The following is a 12,621-nucleotide window of genomic DNA, read 5'->3' on the forward strand; positions in this document are numbered from 1 at the left end:
GCAGGGCATGGGTTAGGGGTCCGTGGAGTGATAGGCGAGATCGAGGCACAGTGAGAAGGTTAGCATTAGAGAAGCAAAGTGCGTCTGAGTGGAGGGAGGGGGTGCAGAAAACCTCTTTTCTATAATTATAATGGACCAAATAATCAGCTCAGGCACAGTCCTGGTCCCTCATAGGGCTCCTAGTATAAGACAGAGGGAGAGCAGGATACTTATTCCCACTTTACAGAGTTAACTGAAGCTCAGAGAGAGTGAGTGGCACCCACGGTCGGTGAGAATCCCAGTGATAGAACTGGGATTAGAGACGAGGTCTCCTGACTCCCAGTCCCCTACACTTACCATTAGGCAATCCGGCCTCCTAGAGGACACTTGAAATTCCTCCAAAATCAATCCAAGTAACATAAGCCTTTGTATCCTGGGGATCAATCAATCAATCATATTTGTTGAGCACTTACTGTATGCAGAGCACTGTACTAAGCACTTGGGAGAGTACAATATAACAATATAGAAGCAGCGTGGTCTAGTGGATAGAGCACAGGCCTGGGAGTCAGAAGGACCTGGGTTCTAATCCTGGTTCTGCCACTTGTCTACTGTGTGACCTTGGGCAAGTCACATAACCTCTCTGTGCTTCAGTTACCTCATCTGTAAAAAATATGGATTAAAATTTTGAGCCTCATGTGGGATAACGACTGTGTCCAACCTAATTACCTTATATCTACCCCAGCGCTTAGTACAGTGCCTGGCATATAGTAAGCTACAGTGCCTGGCACATAGTAAGTGCTTAACAAATTCCATAAATATTTGCTAGACATGTTCCCTGCCCACAACAAGCCACTCCGCCAGAAGTCTCTCCTCTTCCCATAAACCTCCCTCAGCACAGTTACTGCAGGTCTAAATCCCAAATGAAGAGGTGTTCTTCCTCCCCACAAAAGCCTTCTAATTAACCAAATGAGTTCTCTAAGGGTCGGCTCGGGCATCCTTGATGATGACAGCAATATATATATGGGGTCTAGTTTATTTAGATGTTCAGGAAGTCTTTGAAAAGTTCCACTTGACAGCTCCCGCTTGAAAAGTGAACTATGAGGATCCGGGACAGAGCACGGGAAATGGATAAAGAGCCTGTTAAATAAAAAGAAAAAATAGAAGAAAGAAAAAAAACAAAAGGAAAACAGAAGAGCTCATGAAAGGCCATCCAGCTAATGCCTTTATGTTTGAGGAGGGAAAGGAGAGGGGAACCCTGGATTAAATTTGGTCGGGAAGGGGTCAGAACCTGGACCTCTCCTGGTTTCAATCTAAATAAATGACCCAGGCCAAGGAACTGACTCTAAATTTAGGGAAGCGGCAGCAATTTGAAAAGGGCTGGGGGTTTGCTTTGTAAATTGCCTGACAAATGGCCATTGAAATTTATTGTTGGGCAATAGAAAATAATACGCTGCTGAGCTCAAAAATAATAAGTGGGAGCCAGCAATGAAGAGCAGTGAAGCCTGGCCAAAGGACTTTAAGAAAGGCCTCGGAGCAATCCCAGACAGCCCTCCAAAGCTCTGGGGGACAAGGAGAAACGATTAGAAAAGTTTGCTGGACAGGAGGTGGGGGAAAGGCAGATGGGAGAGCAAGAGGCAGGCCCGAAGAAGTCGAGATGAGGATGAAATTCTCTAGCCAAATCCCATAAGGATCTAGTGGTGTCCCGCCCAGAAAATGAAAATGCCGTAAAATTGTGATTGCACTTGCAAGCTTTGCAGTCAGTTCCCAGAGTAAACAGTGCAAGCCCAAAGGGTTAGAACTCAAGGGGGAAAAGAAATAATCCCCCGAATGCACCATCTTAAAAAGAAAAATAAAAGAGCAAGTAAAAGGAAATTTTATCGACCACATGCCGCCTTAAGGGGGATGGTAAATGTCCCCTCTACTTGAAACTTTTAGCTAATGCAGATAGCAGGACAAGGAGCTCTGAAAGGAAATTAAAGAAAAACAAACTGGAAACAGACGTCGAGAAGGACATCTTTATATAAAGCGTCACGGATCCAGGCCCGCTCTCTCGGCTTGAAATACTAGGTGTAATTCAAGAATCAATTAGTTGACATCCTGGAGGGCCAAGGTTTAAGCGGCCACGGTGCCTTGTTGAATCAACCTTCCCCTTACTTCCAGTTTGGGTTTTATGTCCTCCCAACATCAGACCCACTGGCCTTCGTTTCTGGTGCTTTGAGAAGGAAGAATGTCATAAAAATACCTTTTCCTCCAAACCTCACTTCAAAGATCTGAGAGGCCTTGGAGAAAGCCGTGTGTGTGTGTGTGTGTGTGTGTGTCTGTGTCTGTGTCTGTATGTCTGTGCTCATGCTACTGTGTGTGTGTGTATATGCTCATGCTACATCTTTTACTGGCTGGTCACCAGAGAGATCCTGTATTATTTCAGAACAAACCAAACTCATTTTGACCTCCTGGCCAAGAAGCCATATCAGTCAAATTAAACGATCTCTTTCTCTTTTGCTCCACCGAGCTTGAAACCCATTCAGAATAATTTGAGATAATCTGGGCAGGGGAAATTTTCAAGGAAGACAGTTCAAATGTCACGCGGTAGGGTTATTTTGGCCGCCCGGCTTGCAAGTGAGCGACGCCCAAACCCTCAGGCTCTTAATAAGGCTCGGATCCAGTCTTCCCCCTGAGGATCGCGCTCAGGAATAATGGGTCAGTTTAGAAAACTTGAAATCACCGTACTTTTCAAAGCCAGCTGAGTGTTGAGATCTGTGAGTATTTTAGATTTTATGCTAGGATTTTCACCGGCGGCTCACAGTTATATCTGTGGGATTCAGCCTCATTCTTTTCCTTTCCCTATTTGAAATCCTTTCGATCATAAAGCGGAGCAGAGAAGCCCCTAGAAATATCCAGAGGCAAGTTGCACACCAACACTATCCTCACCACCACTGATCTGACAAAGGCCAGGATTTGCAAAACAAACTTTCCCAACAGTTATTGTTACTAAACTTGGAAGTCACTGCTTGCAGAGAGCAAAAGAAATCAATGATAATTAAATTCTTCTCTAAACAGCCTCAGCTCCCAAGGGGGAGATTGCCAAGCAACATTGTCCAGAAGTCAACTCTCTATTACAGAAAAAACACGCAGCTCATTTTCTGGGAAGGGAGCAGACCAAACCTGCGTTAAGTGATACGGCTCTCTCCGCTTGGAGGGGAAGCAAGCTGAACTGATAACCGCAGAGTAATTGCGGGCTTCTATTTGGCACAGTAGGGCAGAGGTGAGGAGCCGGGTGGAGCATGCCATCTTACTCCGGGCGAGGAGAGTTATGAAATTTGCCCTTGCTTTTTATAAGGTGTGAGATCCCACGTCCCCGGGAACAGCATATCCACCAGTGCAACAGAGCTTTTTTAAAGAAAGTCGGGCGTATATGGCAAGGGAATTGGGAAATGGAAAGAGGGATGTGGGCTGAAATCATCTGCACGGGCAGAAACGTAGGGATCCCCTGAAATCATCTGCACAGGCAGAAACGTAAGGATCCATTGATTGTCCTAAATAATGGCACACCCCAGCCAACCCCAAGCCCCACCCTCTTGGTATCCAATGACCAGATTTCCCTTTTAAATTGTTCATATGCAGAGGGATGAGCTGTTCAGTCATGGGTATTCCATTCCCCTCAAAGACCTATGATATGCCTTAACTTCCAAAGCCGGACATCTCCCCACACGCTCTACCGTGCCGCTGATCTACAAATTATTGTGTGCTTTTTTGGGTTGCTAGTAACTGTTAGCAGGCTTCCCGTCAGAACGGCGAATTCTGCTGGCCTGGGGACTTCAGAAGCTACTAACTCAACCTCTTTCCTGGTGAGTGAGCTCGGACCCTCTGGGTTGGCCTGCCCGTCCCCCGCACCCTCCTTCACATCCTTCCCATCTCCCCGATCCCCGAGTTCCACTCTCTCCATCTCCCATGCCGCTAGGCCCCACCAGGGGCTTTGTTTTTCTTGCCCTTGTTCCCCAGTTTAAGCCACATCTGTGGCCAGTGGTCCCCATCTTCCAGGGCTGCAGAGATGGGAGGGTGGGGCCGGATCCAGGTGGGATGGAGGGGAGTGAAGGTGGCAACAGGGGTGATAGCGGGGGAAGAGGTCTGTGGTCTGGGAAAGGGGTGAGCTACTTTCCAGGTGAAATGGTGGCAACAGAGACTCACATGAGGATCACTTCCTGGAACGCCCACCCTCCTCATATCTGACAGACAATTACTCTCTCCCCTTGAAACCCTCTCCCTTCTGCATAACCCTGATTTGCTCTCCTCATTCATCTCCCGCTCCCAGCCCCAGGCACTTATGTACATATCTGTAATTTTATTTATTTGTATTGATGTCTGCCTCTCCCACTATAAACTGTGAGCTCATCGTGGGCAGGGAATGTTACTGTTTATTGTTGTATTGTACTTTCCCAAGTGCTTAGTACAGTGCTCTGCACAGAGTAAGTGCTGAATAAGTACCACTGAAGGAATGAATGGTCCCCTGCAGCCAGCTGAATGCCCCACCCCCTGCACCAGGGGGGTCCCGGCATGCATTACCTGTACGGCTGCTCTCCTGTATGCGTCCGGAGGTGTCTGGTGAGATTTGCTGATCGAGGAAAGATCTTACCACAGTACCTGGAAGAAACAAGAGGCCGAGTCAGCACTGGAGCACTAAAATCAATCCAGCAATCAATGGTATGTACTGAGCGCTTCCTGTGTACTCAGTGTTTGGGAGAGTACAATATCACAGAATTGGTAATAATAATAATTGTATGTGTTAAGCCCTTACTACGTGCAAAGCACCGGTCTAAGCGCCGGGGGCGATACAAGGTGATCAGGTTGTCCCACGTGAGGCTCACAGTTTTAATCCCCATTTTACAGATGAGGTAACTGAGGCACAGAGAAGTTAAGTGACTTTGCCTGAAGTCACCAGCTGAAAAGCGGCGGAACCGGGATTAGAACCCATGAACTCTGACTCCCAAATCCAGGCTCTTTCCACTGAGCCACACACACACTCCCTGCCGACACAGCGTTTATAGTCTTGTTGGAGGCTAGTGTTAAGTCGATTAGGGCGCTGATATGTCTGTGCTCCAAATGGAGACTTTTTCCCCCAAAGAGATTTGGCTGAAACTTAGTCGACTTGAGGACGTGAGTTAATAGAGCAGTAAGAAGTTTTCTTTCTCCTGCTGTAGGGCTGAGAAAGAGAAGGAGGGAAAGGTGATGATGTTCATTGTTACTTGGCTTTGTCTGCTGCCATAATACGCAGCAGATCCCACAGGTCCGACTTCCTGCTTCTGTTGAGACTGTTCTGACTGGCCAGGCTAAGGAAAGATGAGGGGAGGTGACTAGTATCAAGCAACAGATAACACAAAATTGGGGTGGAGGGGAACTTGGGGAAAGTGAAAAGGCAACCTTGGGAGCACAGTCTGAGGGAAGTTGGGGGGCAACTAGGGAAGGAAGGAGGAACGTCAGCACAATGGGTGAGCTGTACACAGAACAGATCAGAGTTTCTGTCCTATGTATTTATAAAATGTTTCAGAATTGGTAACTGAGAATCCTGAGACTTTCCTTTTTTTCCCCCTCTACAGTACTCGTTAAGTGTTTACTATGAATCAAGCACTGTTCTAAGCACTGGGGTAGATACGAGTTTATCAGTTTGGACACCTTCCCTGTCCACACGGGGGTCACAGTTTAAGTACGAGGGAGTAGGATTTAATCCCCATTTTCAGTTGAGGAATCTGACGCAAAGAGAAGTTAAGTGATCTGCCCAAGGTCACACAGCTAGCAGTTGGCAGAGCTGGGTTTAGAACCCAAGTCTTCTGACTCCCAGGCCCATGCTCTTTTCACTAGGTTATTCAGCTTCCTGACTCCTTTCCTCTTTTAATAGGGTTTTTTAAACTCCAAGGAGAGAAAGTTCCCAGCACAAAATATCGCCCCCAAGGCAGTATAGGCCAATCAGCAACCCATCAGTCGCCACCAACAGATGTCAATCGCCTGCATTTGTGTGTATGTGTATTGCCAACTGAAGACTCTAGTCTGATTCCGCTGTTTGTAAATATGTTTGTCTCTCTCTTGTTAGAGTGCCAAATACCAATACTAATATTAATAATAACAATAATAATAATGGCATTTAAGTGCTTACCGTGTGCCAAGCACTGGGGTAAATACGAGATAATCAGCTCAGACACAGAGCCTCTCCCACTTGTTTAAGTAGGAGGGAGCACAGGTATTGAATCCCCATTTTTCAAATGAAGAAACTGAGGCTAAGAGAAGTTAAAACGGTTTGTCCAAGAACCCGCAGCAAGCAAGCGGTACGGCTGAGTTTAGAGCCCAGCTCCACTGTGTCCAAGACCGGTGCTCTTTCCACTAGACCATGCTGCTTCTGCCAGGGTCTGTGTCTGTGTTCTGTTGTACTTTCCAAGTGTTTAGAACAGGGCATTGCACTGAGTTGGCACTTGATAAACACCATCACAGTCATCAATACTACCATGAGTACTACTGATACTACGAATGTGTCTGTTTATTGTTACACTGTACTCTCCCAAGTGCTCAGTACAGTGCTCTGCACCTAGTAAATGCTCAAGAAATACGACTGACTGGCACACCACAGCCGGCTACTACTAATTTTTACCTGGCTTCATTCTGGCCCAAACCCAATGACAGTTACCTGCAAGTATAGCGTTCCTTGCCCTTCCGGAGGATGGGGTCTGACAGCGTCGGGGGCGGGGTTCTGAAATTGAAGGGATGGTGTGGGAGAGGCTGCAGGGCGCTGCCTGTATCCGCTTTTAGGGCTGCAAAACTCTCCAGCTTCTCTGTCATGGTTTCTATCGCTGACATCTGTTTGCATAAGAAAGAGTCGTTTACTGGAGGTGCAAAATCAGAAGTCCAGTGGCTGCGGGCCGAAGGGCACAGGACATCTGCAGGAACAAGTTGAGAGGTCTGGGTCGCGAGGGTGAGTGGAAGAGGGCTGTGGGGGCCCTGCTAGGGTCAAGCACCTCGGGCTGGAGTGCATTCTGTTGACCCCAGTCAAAGGAAAGAGACCACTTTCACTCCCCCGCAGAAATCAGATGTGGTCTGAGTGATGAGAATCTGAATTTAGAAGCAGCCTCGGGTCCACGTCCCATCTCGGTTGCTTCCTCCTTCTGTATTCTAAACACAAAGTGGAGGGGATGGGATGAGGCTGAGGAGAAGGCAGAGACTGAGGGATGGGCTGAGGATGCTGGAAGGAGAATGGAGGATGAAGAGAAGATGGAAGTGGAGGGGAAGGAGGGACTTGAGGCCTTAGAGGCTGAGGAGAGAGCAGAGGCTGAGAAGATGGAAGCCGAAGGGAGGGCGGAGGCAGGGGAAAGGAGGAGGCCGAAAAGGAATACGGAAGACAAGAAAACAAAAGACTGAAAGGAGGGTAGAGGCTGAGGGGAGAGCAGAGGCCATAAAACAGCATCTTCTCAGTCGGGTCCAACACAGACCCAAGGAAACAGAGGGAGACCGAGGCAGGGTGCCAGGGCTGGCTTGAGCAGGGGAAGGAGGAAAGCAAGGGGCATGTCCAGGTGTCCAGAACTCATGGCTCAACTGTTTAGGTTGGGAGTGACCTTTCTCCCACCTTCACTTGATGAAACCGAGCTGGGAGGCAGGTAGGGAGGGATAGAGGTCGGGGGGGTAGGAGGGGGAAGGGACCCAGAGGTGTATGAACCAAAGCCGGGGCATTGTTTCAAATGTATCACTTCCAAAAAGTTGTCTTAATCGCCAGAAAATGAATTGTTGCTGGCTGAAGGCCATTTGTGAACAAAACAGAAAAAAGAGCATCGTAAACAGCGCCCCTCCAGCCTCCCCCCCCACCCCATTTTTCCTTCAGCTAGGCAGGCTCCCTTCTTTCGCCGCTCACCGTCTATGATAAACAGTAAGTAACACTTAGCACCAATCACTCGGAAAAGGTTACTTGATCGTTTACAGCAAAATCTCTGCCCCAGCTGCCTGTCACGTAACAAAACCATCATGTTAAAATGCTATCCGGATCTTTCCGGACGCCGTGTCATTAGCCCTTTGTCGGAGTGTACCTGGAGATAACCTTTGTTGAGCTGTGTACTCTCGCACTTAGTCGGAGGAGGCTGCTGGCAGGGACGTGGTGGGCTTTTAAAAAATTCTAAGCAGAGGCCGTGGCCCCTCCGGTGATGAGGCGTTTTGCTATTTAGGGAACAACTGCCGGATTCAATAAAAAAAAATAAGGGGAAAAAATGGAAAGAAGGGAAGGGGAGAGAAAAAAGGAGTTAATGAGTGGGGGGTGTCAGGCTCTGTAGATCACAAAGGCAGCGCGCTCCCTTTCCTGGTGAAAGCAGATAATGACGGGCACTGCCCGCCCTTTGTGACCTCCACGGGCACCCTGGCCTCTGGCCAACAGTCCCCGGGACGGCTAATGATTTGCACTTTGTGTTGCCATTGGTGAGGTTGGACTGGTTGGGGCTGGGGGGGGAGGGTGTTTTGTGTGAGTGTGAGTGGGGGGGGGGGGAGGGGGAGAGGGGAAAGAGAGGTGGAGGCCAGAGGGGGGTTCTTCCTCCCTAATCACCATTCCTCTCAGATCAGGAGGCCCCTGGGGGACCCGGAAGGTGCCTGATGATCCTTCAGCTACCCCGGTGCTTAGCACAGTGCTGAACACAGAGTTTGCACTGAACTTATATCATGCTAATGAATCGGGGAGGACTAAACTCTCCAGGCCTCTACCACGCCTTTCCTGGTTCCGGATCTTCCCCGACAGATGGAGGGAGCTGCCCTGTCCACGCCTCTGCTCGGCCGAGGAGGCAGCCAGAGCCGGCTCGGGCCGGTCCTCTCTCGGCTCCCCGAGGGGGAGCTGTTGCTGCAGTCTAAGGCGACATGGGGGGAACGGTGGGACTGGCTCCGTTTTGGGGGTCCCCTGGGTCCAGTGCTTGGGACCAGGAGGGAAAGATACAGGCCAGGAAGACACAGGCCACGGGGAGGGGCCTGAGCAGAGAGGTTCCCGGCAGACTGCATGCCCGAGCCTCCACCCAGCCCCAGCCAGCTCCCTCCCCGAGCTCCGCCATTCATTTTATCCTCCTGGATTTAGAGAGGCAGCTTGACTCAAGTTAGGGAGTCAGGAGACTTGGGGCCCCTGGTTCTGGCTCCAACTCTGCCCTTGGCCTGCTGTGGGACTTCAGGCAAGTCACTTTACCTCTCTGGGTCTAATTTTCTCAGCTGTAAAAGGGCACTTGCATCTGCCTCTCCTTCTGTATCTCACAGGGATGCTGTGAGAACAAAAGAAGATGGACAGAGGGTTTTGAACAAATAGAAGCCCTGATCAAAATTATCATCCAGACTGTTGGCCCCTCCACCTCCAACCCATCACCCCTAATCTGGATGGAGGCAGATTAATAAATCGTTTTGCAGAACGCTCACTATGTGCCAAACGATGTACCAAGATCATCAGGTCCCATGTGGGGCTCACAGACTAAATAGGAGGGAGAACAAGTATTGAATCCCCATTTTGCAGATGAGGGAACTAAGGCACAGAGAAGTGAGGTGGCCTGCCCAAGTCACACAGGAGACAGAGTGACAGAGTCAGAATTAGAACCCAGATCCGCTGACTCCTAGACCTGGGTTCTTTCCACTAGGTCACACTGTTTCTTCTCACAGCCCCCTGTGCTGACCTCAAACGCCCTGCCTGGGAAGTTCAAGAGCATCTGGAGGCTCAGGGTGGGCTGGGTTGGGGAGGGAAACTGAGGCAGACAGCTCCGGTGTGAGACACTCGCCACGCCCAGATGACTGCTGCAGCCCTGAGCAGGGGAACAGCAGGGGCTTTAAGTGATTCTGACCGGGATAAATGGAGAGCCCTTGGTTTCATTTCCTTTGTACAGTAACCTATTGTCCTCTGCAAATGCCATTTGTTATCAGCCGGTTTCTGACTGCGTGCTATCTAGACTCGAGACCATTTTATGTAATAAGTTAATAGCGATAACCAGGCTTCTACCAGACTTTTTTTAAACAAGAGGAGGCCGGGCTGGGGGGGGGGCGGGGGACTGGGAGAACAATGTTAAGGGTCTCCCACCCCCCAACAACGGTGGCCATGTACTTTTCTCATCGTCTCACCGGACCTCACTCTCCCCAGCTCCCTTCTCCACGCTGCTATCAGATCCTTCTCAGCCGAAGTCCCAGCCCCCTCCCGGCCCCATTCTCCCTCACACAAACACAGGATGTTCCTGGCCTGCTTGCCGGCATTATCCGGCCTGGCTGGAGGAAAAGCCGGGGAAGTTATTAGCCAAACTCTCTGGCCAGAGGGAAACAATGAGGGGGTCTAAGTTTAGCTGGGAACACCGGCGAGGCCCAATTTTCCCAAACCAGAGGGTTATTTATCCAAGGTGGGAAACAGTATTCCGAGAGAACAATGTGCTTGACTCAACACGGTGTCTCACGATGGGTCACTTCCGGGCGGCCCTGCGGGAGGACGCCCCGGAGAGGGACCAGGGACCGGCCCACCAATAATGGGACAGGTGAGATTTGGATCCATTTTCAGGCAGGAGGACAAGTTTCCCCAGGCACTCACCAAAAAAAAGGAAGAGAGAAAGATAGAGTGTGTGCACACACTTTGCGAGGTTAACCTGACCTGCCCCTGTTTCCGAGCAGTAGATTGCCTAAGCATTCCCAATTATTCCACCTAAACTCTCGGACCAGTGACCAACAGCCCAGGTGTCACCATCCTCTGTCCACTGGGGAAAACCGTGTTGGGGTTTGTTGGGATCTCTGGAGATCGGGGAAGAGGTGGTCCCACAGGATCTGACCCAAGTCACATTGGGAATTGACATTACCTGGGGATGGAACAGCAGCGGGGAGGGTCTCAGGTACTTCTCCTTGAGGGCCCCAGCAGGGTCTGCCACCTTCCGCTTCTCCACCCTGCTGGACAACAACACAGAGGGTTACATACCCTACCAGGATGCATGGACTGGCGGAGAACATCGGAGACCAGCAGGGCTCGCCTCGATTCACCCCTCCGTCTCCAGGCAGGGCCGTCCCCTCCCTTCCTCAGAAATCTCTCTTCCAAACCTCACTGCTGGGAAGTCCCTCCTGAGGTCTGTCTTAAATCCCCACTGCTGCAGCTTAGTCCTGCATCTGCCTAGCAGATGTGAGGAGAGTGAATGACAAAGCATGCCCATTCTGTTCCTCAACCTGGGAAAACTTGGGCATACCCCGCCTCGCTCCCCACCCCTTAAGACACACCCCTTAATGTCTCTTGAAAACGTCAAGTTGGTCAGATTGCATGGACTCTCTTCCCAAACTGATTTCTGAACGGTGAGGACTGTGGCTAGCTAGGATCACTGGTATTTCCCTTTCCAGGTCGTTTCCCCAACCTTTCTGGGTTTTCACAAACTGCAGTTGGTTGCGTCGGAGGTGCAAGGATCAGAGAGCATAGGGGAGGTGGGTTTACCGTAACTGGGATGATGATGGTGAGTATTACTGTTAAGTCATGACACTCTTGAAGAGTGGAAGTTAACTGAGGGCATGAAAAGGCCTTCTTGCTTTATACTTTTCCAAATGTTTAGTACATTGCATGGCCTCTAGTGGGTGCTTATTGAATTCTCGTGCTACCATGGACTCTACTGAGTGTTTACACTGGGTCACGTGCTGCGCTGAACACTGTGCTAAGCCAGACATGATTAGGCAGGCCTTACGTTGCATCGCCACCCGGCTTGGGTCCGGGAGCTGGGGCCTCCGGGACGGGCTGGGCACCGACCCCTTCGGCGCACACGTACTGTGCTGTCGGACTGAAGTATTTTAAAGTGCTGTGTGCTTTGAGCTTGCTCTGCAGATGTTTCTTGCTTGGTTGCCCTGCTGGGGCTAAGAGAAGGACCCCTGAAATTGCTTTTAGATTGGCCTTTGCCTGCTCCAGACTCACACCCTCTGGGGCCCAAATGAGAATTGGCCCCCGCCGCCTGGGCTTTGGGCCCAGAGTCCCCTAATCTGGCACCGCCTGCTACCGGGGTCGGAAGCCACTGGGACCCAGACTGGGTGGGCTTCCCCATTCCAGGCACAAAGGAGGGAGACCTGGCAAACTCAGGTTTCCCGAGAAGCCTCCAGGGGAGCCAGAGCCCGCGGTCTGTCTTCGAGCTCCCCGGGCGCTTGCTTTCACCCGACCTTGGGTCGGGTTTCCGGCCACCCGTCAGCGTTGACAACATAAGCAGGGCCCCCCGGGCCCCAGATGAGCCAGACGACAAGAGACAGACGGACCCTGGGGTTGGAGACAGTCAGGGAGAAGGAACTCCAAGAATCCAAATCGTTCCCACCTGGACGGTGCGGACCCTGGGAAGCCGACGGAGGACAAGCCCCCAACCCGTCACTCGGACTTCCCATGGTTCCGCCGCTCAGACTTCCCATGGCTCCGCCAACGCTCTTCTATTTTCACATCGAGAGAGGCTGCCTCGGACCGGGCAGAAGGCAGTCGGCGACCTGCCCTCCCACTCCGCTCCCATCCATCTCCTGCCCCTCCCCGCTTTTCCAGGGCCTCTTATTTTCACTGGCGAGGGACTTCCCAGCTCTGTTATTGTAGCTCTTGCCTTGAGAACCACCAGGAGCTGCCGCGACCCTCGAGGGAGGGCAGAATTCTCCCTTGCCTCCTTGCCTATTTCTTTTCCAAAACAA

General features: G+C 50.7%; 1 protein-coding gene across 1 annotated transcript in view; it reads right to left on the minus strand.

Annotated features, from left to right (window-relative positions):
- Positions 1 to 12,621, minus strand: part of PRDM16 (PR/SET domain 16) — a 627,415-nt gene that overhangs the window by 21,238 nt on the left and 593,556 nt on the right. Inside the window, 3 exon segments of the mRNA XM_029065169.2 lie at positions 4,540 to 4,617; positions 6,650 to 6,819; positions 10,794 to 10,878. Coding sequence (XP_028921002.1) covers positions 4,540 to 4,617; positions 6,650 to 6,819; positions 10,794 to 10,878 — 333 coding nt within the window.

Source organism: Ornithorhynchus anatinus, chromosome 5 (assembly GCF_004115215.2).
Source record: "Ornithorhynchus anatinus isolate Pmale09 chromosome 5, mOrnAna1.pri.v4, whole genome shotgun sequence".
NCBI lineage: Eukaryota > Metazoa > Chordata > Mammalia > Monotremata > Ornithorhynchidae > Ornithorhynchus > Ornithorhynchus anatinus.